The sequence below is a fragment of the Mesoplodon bidens genome (genome assembly GCF_964165515.1).
Source record: "Mesoplodon bidens genome assembly, chromosome: 3".
Lineage (NCBI taxonomy): Eukaryota > Metazoa > Chordata > Mammalia > Artiodactyla > Ziphiidae > Mesoplodon > Mesoplodon bidens.
The window spans coordinates 60,001,917-60,019,644 of NC_138178.1; the positions used below are offsets into that span (position 1 = coordinate 60,001,917).

At 37.0% G+C, this 17,728-nt stretch overlaps 1 protein-coding gene across 2 annotated transcripts in view; it reads right to left on the bottom strand.

Annotated features, from left to right (window-relative positions):
* Positions 1-4,085: 4,085 nt before the first annotated feature.
* Positions 4,086-17,728, bottom strand: part of UACA (uveal autoantigen with coiled-coil domains and ankyrin repeats) — a 79,515-nt gene continuing 65,872 nt past the window's right edge. For both annotated transcript variants that reach the window (XM_081228003.1, XM_081228002.1), the window contains exons 14-19: positions 17,124-17,160; positions 15,901-15,953; positions 11,573-14,311; positions 9,622-9,774; positions 7,469-7,534; positions 4,086-4,742 (exon numbers count right to left, since the gene is read on the bottom strand). In XM_081228003.1, the coding sequence (XP_081084129.1) occupies positions 4,671-4,742; positions 7,469-7,534; positions 9,622-9,774; positions 11,573-14,311; positions 15,901-15,953; positions 17,124-17,160 (3,120 nt within the window). In that variant the 3' untranslated portion in view covers positions 4,086-4,670. The remainder of the gene's footprint in view (positions 4,743-7,468; positions 7,535-9,621; positions 9,775-11,572; positions 14,312-15,900; positions 15,954-17,123; positions 17,161-17,728) is intronic.

A 17,728-nucleotide genomic window follows, 5' to 3' on the forward strand; every position in this document is an offset into this window, starting at 1 on the left:
CTCAAGAGTCAAATTCCAGTCCTTGTTTGACAATGTGGCATCACTAGAAAAAGGTAGACGCTTATTAGAAGTCACTTCTCTCTAGGTCTTTTGTTTTCATAGTCCTTAAGGACCACTGCAGAAGGCACTTTCAAACTTAAATTCTTTACAATGTTGAGCTACCTGGAAACTATTAGAAATGTGGTTCCTCAAAGTGAAATGTCAACAGAGGGTACCCAGCTACTTGGATTTCCTGCAGGCACCACTTTTAAAGTGGCCTTCACCGTATTCTTCCAGCCTGTAAGAAAGCTACTTAATGACGCATAAAACTAATTATTATAAAAAAATATTGAATCTGAATGGTAGCTGTTCACAATGTGGAAAATCACACTTTTTCATGGCCTATTTTCTTTTAAAATGTATGCCCTTTTCCCATCCTTAGTGTGTTCTGTACATGTAAAAATAAATACTCTTCACAGCAGGACCTGGGCTCGGAGGCCTTAAAACCCAATAAAAGTGTCCTGTAGTTTAATGGTCCTTAAATGCTCGACATCTTTTTCACTTAATGTAAAATCCATCTGATCTAATAGCCATGACTGAATTACAGATATATAATTTTTTTCTATTAAATGTTAATCTTCTGACTTGGCAGAGCAATAGCAGCTCTAAATTATTAAGAAGGCAATAACCTCTCTAAACTCTTTCCTGAATTCAGAATATTCTGTTATCTTGAAAAAAAATTGCAAACCTGTTTAAAATATAAAATAAAAATTGGGCTCATTAAGTACAATTTGATGCCAAATGTCAATTATAAGGGGCATTGTTTTTATCAATGTCTCTTCTATTATTTCACTATATATATATGCATGTGTATGTATGTGTATATACACACACACTTATAACTGGAGAAGCAACCCTCACAAATCTTGGCTTTTTAAAATTTACATATGACATTTTTGTAACCTTCTCTTTTTGGTTGAATTCATTCATCATCAATGTTTGCTCATGCAGGCACAGATAATGAAAATGCCCTCTAATGCATAAATGATGCCACATGCTCTATTATGCTAAATACAAGCACTCTCACTGCCCAGGGAGTCTTATTGGAATGCCATCTTTGCTGCAGTTTCTTCTTTATTTTTTTCTTTAAATCTCTACATTCATGACTCTCGTGAGCCAAAGGTCCATATATACTGTAAGAAACAGAAGCCACATTAAGAAGCAGGTTAGTATTTACCTGGAGAGGCTAGTATAGACAGTCTTGTTTCAAACAGCCAAGACCAAAACACAGGGAAGAATTTAATTTCCAACAACAAAGTCTTAAATCCAGTTTAGTTAGAGACATCACTGAATGAAATGGGAGCTGAAATATGTATTTTCCATTTTCCATTTTGTGCACGATATATTTTATGGCGCCATTTGTTTTTCTCTTTCTGAAAATTACTCATAATAATTGTTTCTTTCCTCTCCGAAATTTATTCACAACATTTAGCAGCCAGGAATAAGGTCCAGGTTCTTCTTTCCCTGCCAGACATGTGCAACCACATTTTGCATGATTATCACAGGCAATTCTCTTTTAATCCTTATTTTGGCGCCAGAGGTACTGCCATTACTTTGATGCACAGAACTTGTAAGATGAAAAAGGATCACCACAAGGTTGCAGAATCCAGTGATGAGGAAAATAAAGAGGCATCAAGAAATAGTTTTCTTCCATCGTGGTGAAGCAGATGTCAAAAGCAGCTTGTAACCACTACTATTTCCCACTTGGCATTAGTGTAAGCAGGCACTGATGTATCTAGTCATCATGGACACCAAAAATTAATTTGAAACTCTTCCCTTTTCTTCTTTGCAACAAGTGGACTGAAAACATGAACCACGTTCTCAGTAGATAAGAAGCTCGTGTATGAGAACAATATTTAGGTCCTTGTTAGAAGAAAACTGGTTAACACTCGGGGGAAAAAGTGCTCATGTTCTAAAGCTACAAGATTTTTAAAGCAGCAATTATCCAATGCATTTAGAATAATAGAAAAATTTAAACTGTATAATGTTGGTTAGGGTCAAGAGGAAAGGTTTAAATAAAAAACAAGCTATAAGAAAGATTAAGCCAAATTCATCCGGAATTTTAGAATAGCACAGGTGTAGCTAGTGATTAGAGTCACTGTATTATTAAATTTTAAGATGTTCATTGCATGAATATTTGATTTTATTTTAATAGTTCTTTATAACACTGACCCTCTCTCAAAAGGAATGAGATTTTCTGATGAAGCGGAAGTGATAAGAAAAAAAAAAACAAGCAACGAATAGTAATAAAGCTTTCAACAAAGGACTGCGCTCCAAAAGGAATTCAGTGATTCTTTCAGACAGCACTCACATCTTAGACAACTGATTTTCCTCTTGGCCTAAGTTCAGACTTCATAGTCTTCCTGAATACAGAATAGCAAAGAGGGCTTCCCTGGTGGCGCAGTGGTTGAGAGTCTGCCTGCCGATGCAGGGGACAGGGGTTCGAGCCCTGGTCTGGGAGGATCCCACATGCCGCGGAGCAACTGGGCCCGTGAGCCACAATTACTGAGCCTGCGCGTCTGGAGCCTGTGCTCCGCAACGAGAGGCCGCGCGCGATAGTGAGAGGCCCGCGCACCGCGATGAAGAGTGGCCCCCGCTTGCCACAACTAGAGAAAGCTCTCGCACAGAAACGAAGACCCAACACAGCAAAAAGAAATTAATTAATTAATTAACTAAAAAAAAAAAAAAAAAAAAAAAAAAGAATAGCAAAGAGACCAGCATCACCCATTGTGCATGTTCCATTTGTTAACTATCTAAGAAGCTTTCGCCTTCAGTGTTGTACATGAAAGCTCTGCCTTTGACCCAAAGGTGAGTGAATGAGAAAATGGGATTAATTCAAGGTTACTTGATATTGCATTCTACATAGCTAACTGAAAATGGGTGTCATCATCTATACTTTGCATTCTATCATTCTCTCCCCCAAATTCTCCAAAAATAGCAAATGGACTGGTTTACAGTGTTAAATCTCTTACAAGATGTTCAAAACAATATTTCACAGAAAACATTTTATTGATGGTTGAAGACAAAATAAAACATATATAAACCCATATAAGGGTTCCCTTCCCTCCCCTAATAAGGAAAATATAACACTGAAATGTAAGTATTCAGTTAAGAACTTCTCTACTCTAGAGCTTCGACAGGTGACCTAAAACTCATGACACAGAACTCATGCTGAAGGACAACATTAAATATAAAAACTAAAGAATCCAAATATTGCTTATTGTATATACCTACCTAAAGAATTCAAAATAAATCCGTTTCTGACTTTTCACTTTTGTTTCCATACTGAAGAAACACAATGGCTTATTCTTTGGTGGAGTAAGTTATTGATATTTTGATGGTCCTTTGTCCTTGTTATTACACAAAAATGGGATCAAAAATCTGGTTCAGGATGCTCAAAGATTATTGCTAAGGCACATTTTGCAATTTAAAAAGCTTGGCTGCAATGATTCATTTGTTTAGTTTATTTGCTAACAGTCAAATTAGTCATTTTCAATCTGAATTGTAAATAAAATATTAATAAAATAACAAAACATATAAACTTTCCTTATTGAGATGTAGTTAATAAAAATGGTTGGTTATAATATTTACTATAAACATGCCCAATTTCATTATTTTCTTGCTATCTATATTCTTACAGTTTAAAATGTTATTGCACTTTTGTCTAAAACCTTAAAGACCTGTCTTCTAAAATCAATTTTCTAATGCTAATTTTGCAAAAAAACTGCATTTCACATTATTAATCTCATTAGTGCAATTTTCCTATAAATAAGTACAAAACATTTGGAGGATGCATATATAATGAGTGCTTTGTTACTATAGTAGGAAATGTCAGAGTAATTACTAAAAAAAGTCTAACATTTTTGACACTTTGAAACATCTAGTATACCATTTATCATAGTTCTCCTCATACTGTAAAAAGAAAAGTCATTACAAGTGAAAATTAAGATACCGTTGCGGAGATATGAGGAAATTTTATTATAAATTCCTGATATATTCCACCCTTGCCTGTTCTTAGTCTAAATGTAATTTAGCACTGCAAACCGTTTGTGAAAAGAAATTTATTTTAAAAGGCATAAAACTTACTAGTGTAAAAAGAAAAAAAATCTGTACCTCCAAAAGAAGTCAAAAGCACTCATTAGGTTACTTCAATAAAAATGGAACTTGGCCAGCCAAGTTACTATGCATTCCTTGAAACTGCCTTAGGTCTCATGGCTTGACTGAACATCTGAATGATCTCTTGATCCACTTAAAAGTGGCTACCAACCCAATTAATTTCTCTGGAAGAAAACTTTAATAATAATTATTTCAGCCTAATCCCTCTTCAAATGGACCCACTCAGATGACTCATGTTTTATTAAGTACTCAATCAATTAAAAATAAGTAGCCAATCCAAGGCAAAGCGTTACGTTGTTTGTCTAATTGTAAAATTAACATATAAAGAATATAAGCTTTGAACTGATATTGAAAAACTCAGTAACATATTTGTCTAATTTAAAAACCTACAGATGGATCAAAATATACTTTATTTTAATTATACTAGCACAGTGAGGCCCAGAAAGGCCATGGAGTTGCACACAGAATGCTCAGCACCAGCAGGGAAAGCCACCATCGGCTGGTGGATGCTGATGCTAGCACACAAGCCCTTGCCGCATCTGTATGATCTGGAGTAAGGCCGCCTGCACATCTTCATCCATGTGACCCTTGGGAGAAAGAAGAAAGGGGAGATATATTTTATGTCATCTTCATTTACACACAAATTCTAAAGACAAGGGCTTTATAATAGAACCTCGTTGGTTGTGATTCACCAAATGCTAAATCCTCACCATTGTGGTGATACGCTAAAGGTTTTATTGGAAAACAGAGTAGAGCTCTATCATAGAAATAAAGAAAATCAATTTAAAAGTAGTGCACACCAGTTGCTCTTAACATCTATTATCAGAGAAGAGATGGACAAACCTCTTTCTTTTTTTTACATAATGGCTCAGATGATAGGGGTAGCATAAGTTACAGATGAGCAAAGTAAACTACAAGGAAATTTTTTTTTGCCTCTGCTGAGTTGTTTTTTTTTTAATTAGAAAAGTAACTAATGAAAAATCCCCATATTTATCTTTTTTTACATAAATAGGATCATATATATTATTTTGCAACTTGCCTTTTCACCTAGTTATTGCCTTAATTATTTTATTGATTGATTGGCCACACTGCGCGGCTTGTGGGATCCTAGTTCCCCAACCAGGGATCGAACCCAGGTCCACGGCAGTGAAAGCTTGAGTCTTAACCACTGGACAGCCAGGGAATTCCCTGCCTTAATTATTTTAAATTACTGTGTAATATTCCACTGTATGGATGTATCATAATTTCTTTATTCATTCTCCCAATGATGGGCACTTACGGGGTTTCCAATCTTTATGGGCAGATTCCTAGGGAAGAAATTGCTAGGTCAAAAAAGCAGGCTCAATTTTTAAGTTTTGCTAAGTACTACAAATATCCCTCTATAGAGATAATAACAATTTACACTCCCACCAGCAAGGTATAAATGCCCATTTCCCACAATGCCCTGGCCAATGCTACAGACTATTATCTTGTTTAAAATTTGCCCATCCCAGAATTGAAAAATGGTACCTCCTTGTTTATTTGCATTTCCCCCTTTACTGGTTAGGTTGAGACCTTTTTACGTGAATGTTATCCGCTTAAATTTAGAAAGAGACACTTTAAAGTTAAAAAGATGGCAAGAGGTTGATTAAATGCAAGTCAGTATGGTGGGCTTAAAACACTCCCCCTTCCCTTTTTCTTTACTTGAGCACTTGAATGGGTTTCAGCATAACACTTCCTATTAATATAAAAAGTTTTGCTTCCAAAATCTGTTTCTATAACAGCAGGATGTTTAAATTCCAAACATTAGCCATAGTTGACTAAACTGAATTTCTTAGTTAACTTTATGATGCCAGAAGGCAAGACTATTTTAGATGCCAATTGCTTTTGTTATGTTTCATTAGGAGTCAGTGGAAAATAATTTTGAATTTCAGAAGCATACATGAAAAAAAGTTGAAAGGCTTGTCAGTTTGCGGTCTTTCAGCACGAGTATGCTGTTCCCCCCTTGGCCAGTATCAGAGCCAAGTGAGTTCCTCACCCTCACTAACACAGATCTTCTACACTTTTCTACTGTTTTCCCTCCAAAGAACTCCCCATCCTGCTGCCCGTCAATAGTCTCGAATAATTGCAATAATAATATACTTTCAAACCGCAGCTTATTGTCTATCTACTAAAAAGAAAGTAGCCAAAGATGCTTTATCATATCATTCATTCTTTTACATTGGTTTCCCCCTCATCTCCCATAGAAAAGGCAGGCTTTTTTATTTCAAGAATTTGATATCGCAAAATCTTTTCCTTTTTATTATTTAACCTAGTTTTTTCTTTTTTTTTTTTGCGGTATGCGGGCCTCTCACTGCTGCGGCCTCTCCCGTTGCGGAGCACAGGCTCCGGACGCACATGCTCAGCGGCCATGGCTCACGGGCCCAGCCGCTCCGCGGCATGTGGGATCCTCCCGGACCGGGGCACGAACCCATGTCCCCTGCATCGGCTGGCGGACTCCAAACCATTGCGCCACCAGGGAAGCCCTCTTTTTTTTTTTTTTTAATGATATTCTCTGAAGCTTTCTCTCAACACCTTCTTTTTTTTCAGTGTGGACACTTCAAATCCTAGACAATTTCTATTACATCTCACCTGCCATTCTAACATTGCCTCGACTGTCTTCCCCCCAGAATCCGAGAATTTTGGAGGTGCTGATCACAGGGTTTCTACAGAGCATTAAGTATAAAATCCTTCATATGTTAAACATGTTTCTTAGTGTGATTTTTTTAAAATAGCTTTCTCATTACACCCCCCAAAGAAGGCAATTCGTAGTCTTCTGCTTCACTGAGATTAAGGCTCAACAAATAAATATTATTGATATTCTAACAGAACCACTTTTTTCTTAAATTATTAAAATTCTGTGCACATTTTACTTGTCATTTTTGCACTTTTTTGGTATTCTCTACCTTTCAAAGAAATACTCCTGAGCTACCAAGAAACAGTGAAGTCCTTCCCACTCTCCTCTTTTAGCTAACAGACATGTGTGGATGTCAAGGCATTATCTCCAGCTAGCAATACCATTAACGTGTGCTGCCATCACATGTTGCCAAACTGTCTATAAAATGAATGACAAGCAGATGGAGACAACACTAAATTTAAGATGCTGTGTTGCCATACAGCTTTGTAACTTTCTCTGGGAGATAATGCAAGCCATGATTAAAAGAAACAATTTTAAAATAAGCATATGGGGGTTCAACTACTTTAAACATCAATGACTTTCACATAAATTTACTGGAAAATAAAAAATTATTTTCTCTGAAACAATATCCTAGCCAAAGGAGTAGTTCTTCTTTACCTGTGCAGCACTAAGAAGGTGTGTCCGATAAATTGCAATTACTTCTTGGTGCTGCCTGTCAGCATCCTACAAGTGTGGAAAGATGGACAGATCAGAATATCAGCATTCACGTTTTCAAACACATGGAGGCTTGTGACAATGCTGTCCTCAGGCTTGATGCTTCTACACGGTAGTATTTTTTTATTTTTATTTTTTTTGCGGTATGCGGGCCTCTCACTGTTGTGGCCTCTCCCATTGCAGAGCACAGGCTCCGGACGTGCAGGCTCAGCGGTCATGGCTCATGGGCCTAGCTGCTCCGTGGCATGTGGGATCTTCCCGGACCGGGGCACGAACCCGTGTCCCCTGCAACGGCAGGCGGACTCTCAACCACTGCGCCACCAGGGAAGCCCTACACAGTAGTATTATTAAAGTGCTCCTGCTATTTCTTATAACAAACCACCTTGGACCCACCAGATGCAAAATTCCATTGCATAATAATAGTATAAACTTTTCTAAAGAATGTGTGGGAACATTCACAGTGAAAGCAATGCACTTACCCTAGGTAACATGAAATTATTGCCTGAGTTCATATCTAATGCCAGGAAATTACCCAGACACTTATCAACTTATGCTTTGGATTATTGCAAAAACTTCCCATCTCATCCCCTGTCTCTAGACTTTATTCCTCTTCATGCTTCCAAGACTGAGGTAGCTCTTTCCTCACATCACTTTTGACTCAAAAACCTTGGGTGACACCTCATTAGATATAAGAGAGAAATCAAACTCATCAGCTTGATTCTCAACAGTCTCTACAACTTGACCTCAAATACAGCTCCCATGCCTAGCCAGGCTGAGCAGCCTTTTACTACCCCTGGGGCATGCATGCCACTTGATTCCACCTCCATGCCTTCCTTCACACTATTTCCTTTGCCAGGGAGAGTCTCTATTTTCCTTCCACCTACCCGAATACCATCTATCTACAAGTTCCGGCCATGTACTCCACTCCCTTCTTCTTTGAAACCAGCTCCCACCACATCAGTAATCTTTCCTTCCTGGGAATTCATATCACTTAGAATCTGGGACCATATTCTTAGTTCTATATTTGATATTTTTTGTCTCATTATTTTACTTTTCATGGATCTATATTTTGCCTAACTACCCAGAACTCCTTGGGGACAGGAAGTGTACACTCTCTTTATCCCTGACAGTACTTAGCATAGTGCCATGAACATAAAAAACATATTTCTGAATACTGAAGAGACTACCATATCCTTTTGATAAGATCCAAATCAGTAATACATCATCATTAATCTGTAGGGCAACGGTGTCATAAAATGAACACTTTAAAAAATAACTTTCTTCTATTCAAAAACAACTCATGACAAATTCCTATAGAATAGGAAAATATTACCCAACAATTTACATTTGATTGGGCTATGTTTTACTTAGCCCCATAGCTCATCCAATTAAAAAAGGAAACAAACAAACAATCAGTTCATATTATCCTATTTTTATGGATGAGGAAGCCAAGGGTTAAGGGGAATGTTCCATGTCACTCTCTTTTAAGTGGCAAGGCTTAGAACTGAGATCCCAACTTCAGCTTCTTAATCCAGATGCTTTCTTTTAATATATAAAGGAGATACATATCCATATAGGTATCTATATGAATATACACAGATGTTTTCTTTTAATATGTAAGGATATAATGTATAAAACCATAGGAATGCCTACCTTCATTCATAAGGATAAAAGACTATTAAAAAAACTTCCTTCAGTTTAGTGGACCAATATTTTAGAGAGTGTGCTACAGCTGGAAAGCTATCAGATTTGGAGTCAGCAAGTCCCAGGATTAAATCCTAGCTGTATGACCCCAGGCATATTTTCATCTTTGTTTCCTTAAGAATTAAATAGGGGGGATAAAACCTTGTAGGATTGTGAAGAAGATCAAGTTTAAAGATCAAGTATGTAAAATGTTTAGTGTAGTGCCTGGTATACAGTAAGCACACAAAAAATGATATTATATCATTAGTATAAGTAACTTTTAGCAAAAATGATTACATTTTTAGATCTGAACATAGCCAAAGATCAATCTGGTTTCTAAATGAGATTTTACCAACAAACAAACGAGACCCTGCACAGATCAGCACGAAGCCCTGCAGGCCCTGGTTACTCACCACCAGCTGCTGCTGCAGGGACTTGACCTGGTGCTGCAGACTGCCAATCAGCTGACTCTGCCTCTTACTGGGACTCCCGCTCATGCAGGTAAGCTGGGAAAGGCCACTGAGTGCTTGTTTTAGTCTTTCCACATCGCTGAGCAGTTCAGTTATCTTATAAAAACAAAGGAGTTGTGGGAGAAACATGTATTAGTCACTTATTCACTTACAATGAACATCTTTACACAGAACTCATTCCTTGAGACACAAAATTTATCTTTATATACCAGAAAGTTGAGGAATGAACGCTGTCAAGATTGTTATCAACAGTATGTGCAATATATAATTTCCTCTCAGTAAGGGGAAAACCTTTCATAGTTAAGAAAATTAAATGAAATCATAAACACGTTTGGTATGTAGTATATACTTAATAAATAGCGACAATTGTAAGTAGGTATTGATAACTTGCTATAATAATTATACATTATATTCATAACTGACTTCCAAACAAGCTGAGAGCACTAAAATTCTGGGTCATATGAGCAGACATGTCAGAAAGTCAGTACTTGTACCTGTCCACTGAGGAGGGCTGGGGCTGTGTCTGCTTTCACTTGTCTCTATATCCCCAGCATTAAGCATAGTACTTTGCAGGTAGAAGGCACTTAATAATTATTTGTTGAATGGGTAAAACTGAACTCAATCTCCCTGATTTCTCATCTTCATAGTACATACTTTATTCAACTACCAGTTTTGAAAATATTATTGAGCACCTATTCTGTAAATTGTACCATGAGAATGAATGCTAAGATGGAAACATAAGTTATGAACCTGCTCTTAAAAACTAGTTGGAAAGGGCTTCCCTGGTGGCGCAGTGGTTGAGAGTCCGCCTGCCGATGCAGAGGACACGGGTTCGTGTCCCGGTCCGGGAAGATCCCACATGCCGCGGAGCAGCTGGGCCCATGAGCCATGGCCGCTGAGCCTGTGTGTCCGGAGCCTGTGCTCCACAATGGGAGAGGCCACAACAGTGAGAGGCCCGTGTACCGCAAAAAAAAAAAAAAAAAAAAAACTAGTTGGAAAGACTAACCACATCATTCTTTTTTTTTTTTTTAATATTTATTTATTTGGCAGTGCCGAGTCTTAGTTGCAGCACACAGGTGGGATCTTTAGTTGTGGCATGTGGGATCTAGTTCCCTGATAAGGGATTGAACCCAGGCCCCTTGCATTGGGAGCGTGGAGTGTTAACCACTGGACCACCAGGGAAGTCCCAACCACATCATTCTAACACGGTAATATATATGTTGTAAATGGATGGCAAAACCAAAATACAACATGCATTTTGGAAGAGGAACAGTTTACTGTAGGATAGATTGGCCAATGAAGGCTTTAGAAAGGTGGGTTAACTGATGAAGTGGGCATTAAGGAATGTAGAGGATTTAAGTAGGTAGAAAGGAGGGGCAAGATATTCTGTCTGTAGGAAGATACGGGGAAAGAATGTACAATGAGTTGGAGGGCTCAATTTACTGGTATGGGTGAGTGCCAAGATCAAGTCTGGTGAGCTCTGCAGCATCCTTAGTTTCTCATAGCCCAGAAACACAGTATTTTTTCCTCCTCTCCCTCACCATTCTTTAGGTACCTTAAAACCCACTGGGTTTTGACCATTCATTTTTGAGGCAAGTGAATCTTGAGTTTCCCCATCTTACCTCAATTCTTGGCTGTACCAGCTGAGGAAACAAAAGGAAAACTGCTTTTGATTTTTGTTTGTGTGACTTTACCTTTTTCTCAACTCCAATCTTTTTTTTTTTTTTTGCGTACTTGTAGTCAAACTAAAAAGGTGGCATTTAATGGTCACTTTGTTAATGCTTTTGTAAATTTGTCTTGTGGAGTGCTAAGGTAAAGAGTCCTATTCTACTCTGGCAGTTCTGCTCTGGGGTTTCCGATACCAAGCCATGCTTACCTAAAGTATTATTATTACCTTATTATCTTTAGCTTCGATTTGTTTGGCAGATTCCTGTATTCTTCTCTGTAACTCTGTGATTGTTGTTAAGGACTTATCACATCGTTCCTGCTGATCCTTGATTTCTTGCTCAATGCTGAAATGGAGCAATTCCTTCTCATCTTTTGAAGACAGTTCCTTCTTTTTGGCATGCAAAACCTCCTCACATACTTCCTCATACTTCCTGTTCAGATTGGCCAATTTTTCATTTAAGTTGGAAATCTGTGTCTCCAAATCACTTTTCGTTGCTTTATATTTAGACAAATCAACCACCTCCCTAGTCTCTAATTTTTTTAATGCTTGTTTAGTATTCTGAATCTCAGACTGGAGTTTGGAGACCTCTTTGGTTTTGTTTTGGCTTTCTTCTTCCTTTTCTCTCAAGCTAGCTTTTATGATTCCAACTTCTTTCTCAAATGCTTCCTTAATCTGCAAATGCTCTGCCAGGGGCACAGAGGAGTTCTTTTGATTCTCCAGCATCTGCCGCAGTTGGGTCACTGTCTGCTCCTCTTTCTCATAACACCTTTGCTTACTCTTCAGTTCTTCCTTAAGCATCTCAATTGTGCCATTAAGAGACTTTTTCAGGGCCTCAACCTGTTCCAGTGGAACATGCTGTTTCTGCAAAAGAGTTTGTGCTGCAAGGATCTCAGAAGTCTGCTTGGCATTTTCCTCCACCAGCTTCTCTTTCTCGTTCTTTACCTCCGTGTATTTCTGCAACAGGTCTTTTAACTGTCTGTTCAGCTCTTCTGTTTTTCTGCTTAATGCTCCTTCCATTTCATGAGAATTCTCAACAAGAACATTTTTATCCTTTAGATCCTTCTGAAGAGTGAGGATCTCCTTCTTTAACTTGTCATTTTCTTGCTTGCACTTCTTGGCCTCTTCTTCGCTGATGTGATACTTCTGTGTCTGCTCGGATAACTGTTCTTTTAGTTCTTTCTCGGTAGCTTTAAATTTTCTCTCACACTCTTCAAAGCTGATAATTGGAGCATATTTTAGCTTGATGCATTCTTGTATTGTGTCAAGTTCCCTTTTCTGGGCCTCGATCTCGGCATGCAGTGTTACAATCTCCTCCTGGCCTTTTTTGTAGTTAGCCAGTATTTCGGCACTGTTGTCCTGGACCTTCTTCATGCTCTTCCTTACAGCACTCATCTTTTCCTCATGCTCTCTTAGGCTTATGTACTCAGCTTTTATTTGGTTCTGAGTGTTCTCCAGGTTTCTTTTTAATATTTCATTCTCATCTTTTATTTTCACAAATTCTTGATTTGTATCTTCACACTTCTTCTTCATGTCTACTAATTCTCTGCTGGTTTTATCCAATGTGCTACTCAAAGCAGTTTTAATCTCTTCGTGGGTTTTCACTGGCACATACTGATTACTCATTATCTTTTTCAAGTCAGTGTTTTCAGATGTGAGCGAATATATTTTCTCTTGGTCATCACCACATTTTTTATCAAGTTCAGATAGCTGCTTCTTAAGTTCAACGATATTGGATTTCAGAGCCATTATCTCTTTTTCGTGTTTCTCTGGATGTATGAACACAGTTTCCAGGCGGCTAACGTTCTTACTTAAACTGGCGTTTTCCATCAGCAATTTCTCCATTTCCAACTTCTTTTCTGTATATTTGTGTGTCACATCTGAAAGCTTTTTATTCAAATCATCAACAATTACATCACGTGACTTTTTCATTTCTTCACTTACTTTTAAAGGGACGTAATGATTTTTCATTTCAGTTGTTAAGTTATGTACTTGTTGGTTGAGGAGCTTATTATCCAGATAGACCTTTTCGATTTCCTTTTGTAATGTCTGATTTTTCGATGTTAACTCACTGATTCTCTTCCCAAGTTCTCCTGACTTTTGCTCTAATCTGCTCTTGAGCTGCTCATGTTCTTCTGGTTTGACCTGCTGAGCCAGTTTGGCCTTCAAATTCTCAAGTTCTCTCTTTAACGGTCTAATTTCGCTAAGTGATCTTTCATATTCTCTTTCCATCTCTATTAACTTTTTTGCCTTCTCGTTTACTTCATTTGACAACAAGCTCTTCATGTTTTCAAATTTCTCTGCCGGAATGGAAAGGGCCAGCTTGGATGACAAGTCCTTTAACTGGCCTTCCATCTCGGTGACCTTTCTCCCTCTCTTCTCTCGCTCCAGTTCACACATGCTCAATTCCTTCTGCAGTCGCTTATTCTCTTCCATTAGCTTGCCTTCATCCCTCTTAAACTCTTCGACTAACATCTCATTTTGTTTGATTTGGTTTCTTAATTTCCCCACTTCTGCAGACGCGCCTTCATATTTCACTTTCATGTCTTTCAACTGATCCTTCAGTTCCTCTGTCAGTCTGTGGTTCCCAGTAGCTGCGTCGCTTGTTAGGTGCTCTTTCAGGGCAAGAAAATGTGTCTGCATTTGTTTCACTTTACCTTCTGACTCATACATTCTCTTCTGAACATCTTTCAAGGCGTCTTCTAGTTGCTTTATCTGCTCATCTGAATCCTCTTTGACCCTTTCACATTCCAATGCTAAGGCTTTGCACTCTGCCACCTTGTGAGCCAGTTCATTTTGGAGCTTGAGTCTGTCTTGTTTTGCAGAATCACAGAAAGTTCTCATTGCTTCTAATTCTTTCTTTAAAATTTCATTTTCTGAATATGAGGTTTGATTAGGTAAGGCCAGCTCTAGTGGTCTTAACATAGATCTGCTTTGCATATGGGCTGGCATACCTGTGGAAGTACACTGCAAAAATAATAATAATAAAATAAAACATCAATTCCAAAAGCCTACAGAAGACAATTACTTATTTACCAAACTTATTTACCAAACTTACCATTGGTAATACCTACCCACACATGAATATCAACTTTATCAACATATATTTGCTCTTTCTATGTTTTATGGCACATAATGTGCTTAGAACTTCAAATTCTGAAGAAAGTCATCAGAACCCTTGAGTAAAAACAAGGCTTTCACAATTTTAAATCTGCAAATAATTCCATAGAATATTATTTTCTAATAACATATATTGACTTCTAAGTTCCCTCAATGTTAACTCCAGTGTAATGTTGTTTAAATTATAAAAATACTACCAAAATAAACCTAGCTAGTATAAGAATTGTCAAGAGAATGATGTTAAGCAACTCACAAAATAGAAACACATTTTCTTCTCTCAAAAAGAAAGATAAATTAGAACTTAGCATACGATCTTACTACAAAACTGGATTGACATCTTGTTTCCTCTATTAAATGCTAACAACAAGAAGTACAATTTAAGTTCTCATTGAAATATTTCATAAGTATCAGAACATATAACCATGAAAGATTAACTATTTCTGTTTTTCCCCATCCACGCTATTACAATAAGGGCTCTTTTAAAGTCATGTGCTATGAGTAAAAAAGCCATGTGCTATGAGTACAACCCACTATTTTAATAGGCAGGTTTTACTGTTGTTCATTTCAATCCACGCTGCCTTCCCATGGATGAAGAAGAAAATTAACAACATGGAATAATTTCTCAGCCTCAGTCTGCTTCTAATTATCTTTCAACTTACCAGTTATCTTTAGACTAAGACTACTATCATCTACCAACAAACTACTTACACAGCTTCACAATTTCCATACTTATTTTATTACAATCAAATATTTATCTTATGTTCTTAAATATTATTCAGTTGATTGACAACCAGTCTCTCAACTTAGAATCTTAGAAGTTTCCAGCTTAGAGTGACCTTAGACATCATATAGGCTAATTCACTCTTCTACAGAAGAAAGTATGTAAAAAAACCTTTAAAAGCCCAAATATTTATCAGTTCTGCAGTTCATAGAAGGTACTAAAAATGCAAACCTTGTATTTACTGGAAACTAAAAGTGAGAAGCAGTTAAACAAGTAAGAAAATCAGATAACACTCCGTATTGGAAGCTTTATTTTGTGGTGAATTTCTAAAATATAGAATATATATTTGAATGCAAGGAACAATACATTTAAAAGTCAAGACAAATGCCTTTTGAATTATTCATACCTGTCTCGCCCTTTAATGGGCAAATATGAAGAGGTGACCAACTGCTGTTAAAGAATAGAGGGCTACTGTCAAAAACAATGAAATTGTAATTCAAATCTCTTATTTAAGTCACTGTCACCAAAAATACTCTGGAGGGCACTAGACACAGCAATATCTGCTTTTATTAAACTCAAGACCACAAGGCCAACTTTTCTTTGATAATGAAAACCTTATTCAATGTGCATATAGATGATAAATATACAATGCTCTTTTCCTCTTTTTAAAAAGGCACAATTAGTTTTATAAATATATTTTAAAATAAAATATTACCTGTGAGTCTGTCATGTACACTTGACCTTGTTTAAAAAGCATATCTTCTTTTCCTAAATAAGTCCAAATAAATGATATCTTAAATATCCATATCAAAGACTAAGCATTAATTTGGTGTTATCTCCCTTATTATTCAAATAAAAAAGAAGCATGAGTTACAACATAAAATTATCCTTGTTCTAAAATATCCATATTTTCCCTTATTATTCCTATATACATAAGGAAAGTATGAATATTCTTTTGAATAGATACTAAGTTGGTTTTTATATTTTATTTATTTCTTTTTGGCTGTGTCAGGTCTTAGTTGCGGCACGCGGGCTCTTCACTGCAGTGCACGGGCCCAGTAGTTGCGGCGCACGGGCTCCAGAGCGTGGGGGCTCTGTAGTTTGCAGCATGCAAGCTCTCTAGTTGAGGCGCGTGGGCTCAGTAGTTGCAGTGCGTGGACTTAGTTGCCCCACGGCGTGTGGGATCTTAGTTCCCCAACCAGGGATCGAACCCACATCCCCTGCATTAGAAGGCGGATTCTTAACCACTGGACCACCAGGGAAGTCCCAGTAAGTTAGTTTTTTGAATTATGCAAAATTGTTAGACTAAATAAGTTAAATGATTATTATGAAATATGTATATTACAGTCAAAATAAAAATGGTATTCTTTGCAACTTATAGGATAAATATTATGACTGTACTTAGCTAACGGATAATTTAATATTCAACAGGAAGTAAAAAATTAGATTTTTCTAGAGAAATTGTTTAAAATTGGAGAACAAACAAAAGTGAAAATTATGTATAGTCTTAAAATAATATATATTTATGGAACATCTAATTTTAAAATGCGTACCTGCATTGAGACTATATCCAAAGATTTCTCCAAATCAGAAAACTATGTTTACGTCTCTTTCCATAAAAAGCAGGCACCAAATATCACAAGATAAATGTCTAACATGCGACAAGGCAAATTTGGTAATGCGTACAATATACAATTTAAAAATCTAGGTCCTAAGGAAAATCAGAGCCTCAGTAATTACCAGATTTTACGTTAAGAGACTACAGGAGTCATTTTAATCTCTTCCTAGTTCCATGTTGAGGTATAACACACAAGTAGTTGGATGAAGTTTTGCAGCAGGAATATCATATACAGTTAGACAAAATAAAGAGGCATAAACATTCTTTTTTTTTGCTTGAACTGTATGAACTGTAATGATAATCTATACTTTTATACTTACTGTTACTGAAATGACTTCCCGATCCTAAATGATTGCTCTGAAATCAGAAAGATACATTAAAACGTTTTAGGTGAATACTGCTTCATTTTGTTAAATTCTGTATCTATTTTAGCACTAAATGATCCAGTCATTAAAACCACATTTTCAACATTCCTTGTTTCTCCTGGGTATTATTCTACTCGAACTCACAGAAAGGCAGAACACAGAGAGATCGGTTGGGAATAAACTACTTCACTCAGCATTTTAATAAAAGCAGCCAAGTATTTCAAGGAAAAACTTGACTGCTCAAAAGAAGAAGAAAAATAAACAAGCTCCAAATGAAATGAAACAACCTTGAATGCATACTCTCTGTTGTTTCTTTACTTCAAAAGGAAGGAAATGCCACATTCGCCTCTATAAATCAATTTACTTTACCACCGTTGGGGAGCACGAACCCTGTTTCGCCTGTGAAACATTAGCCTAACCCCCTCTTTCAGAATTTATGGAACACCAATTACCTTTGAAGGTAAAAGGAGACAGAGAGCAGGAAATGAAACTGAGGCAAAGAGCTACATATAGTTCCTAATAAATCCATCAATACATCAGTTAGGAAAAGGAGAATAATA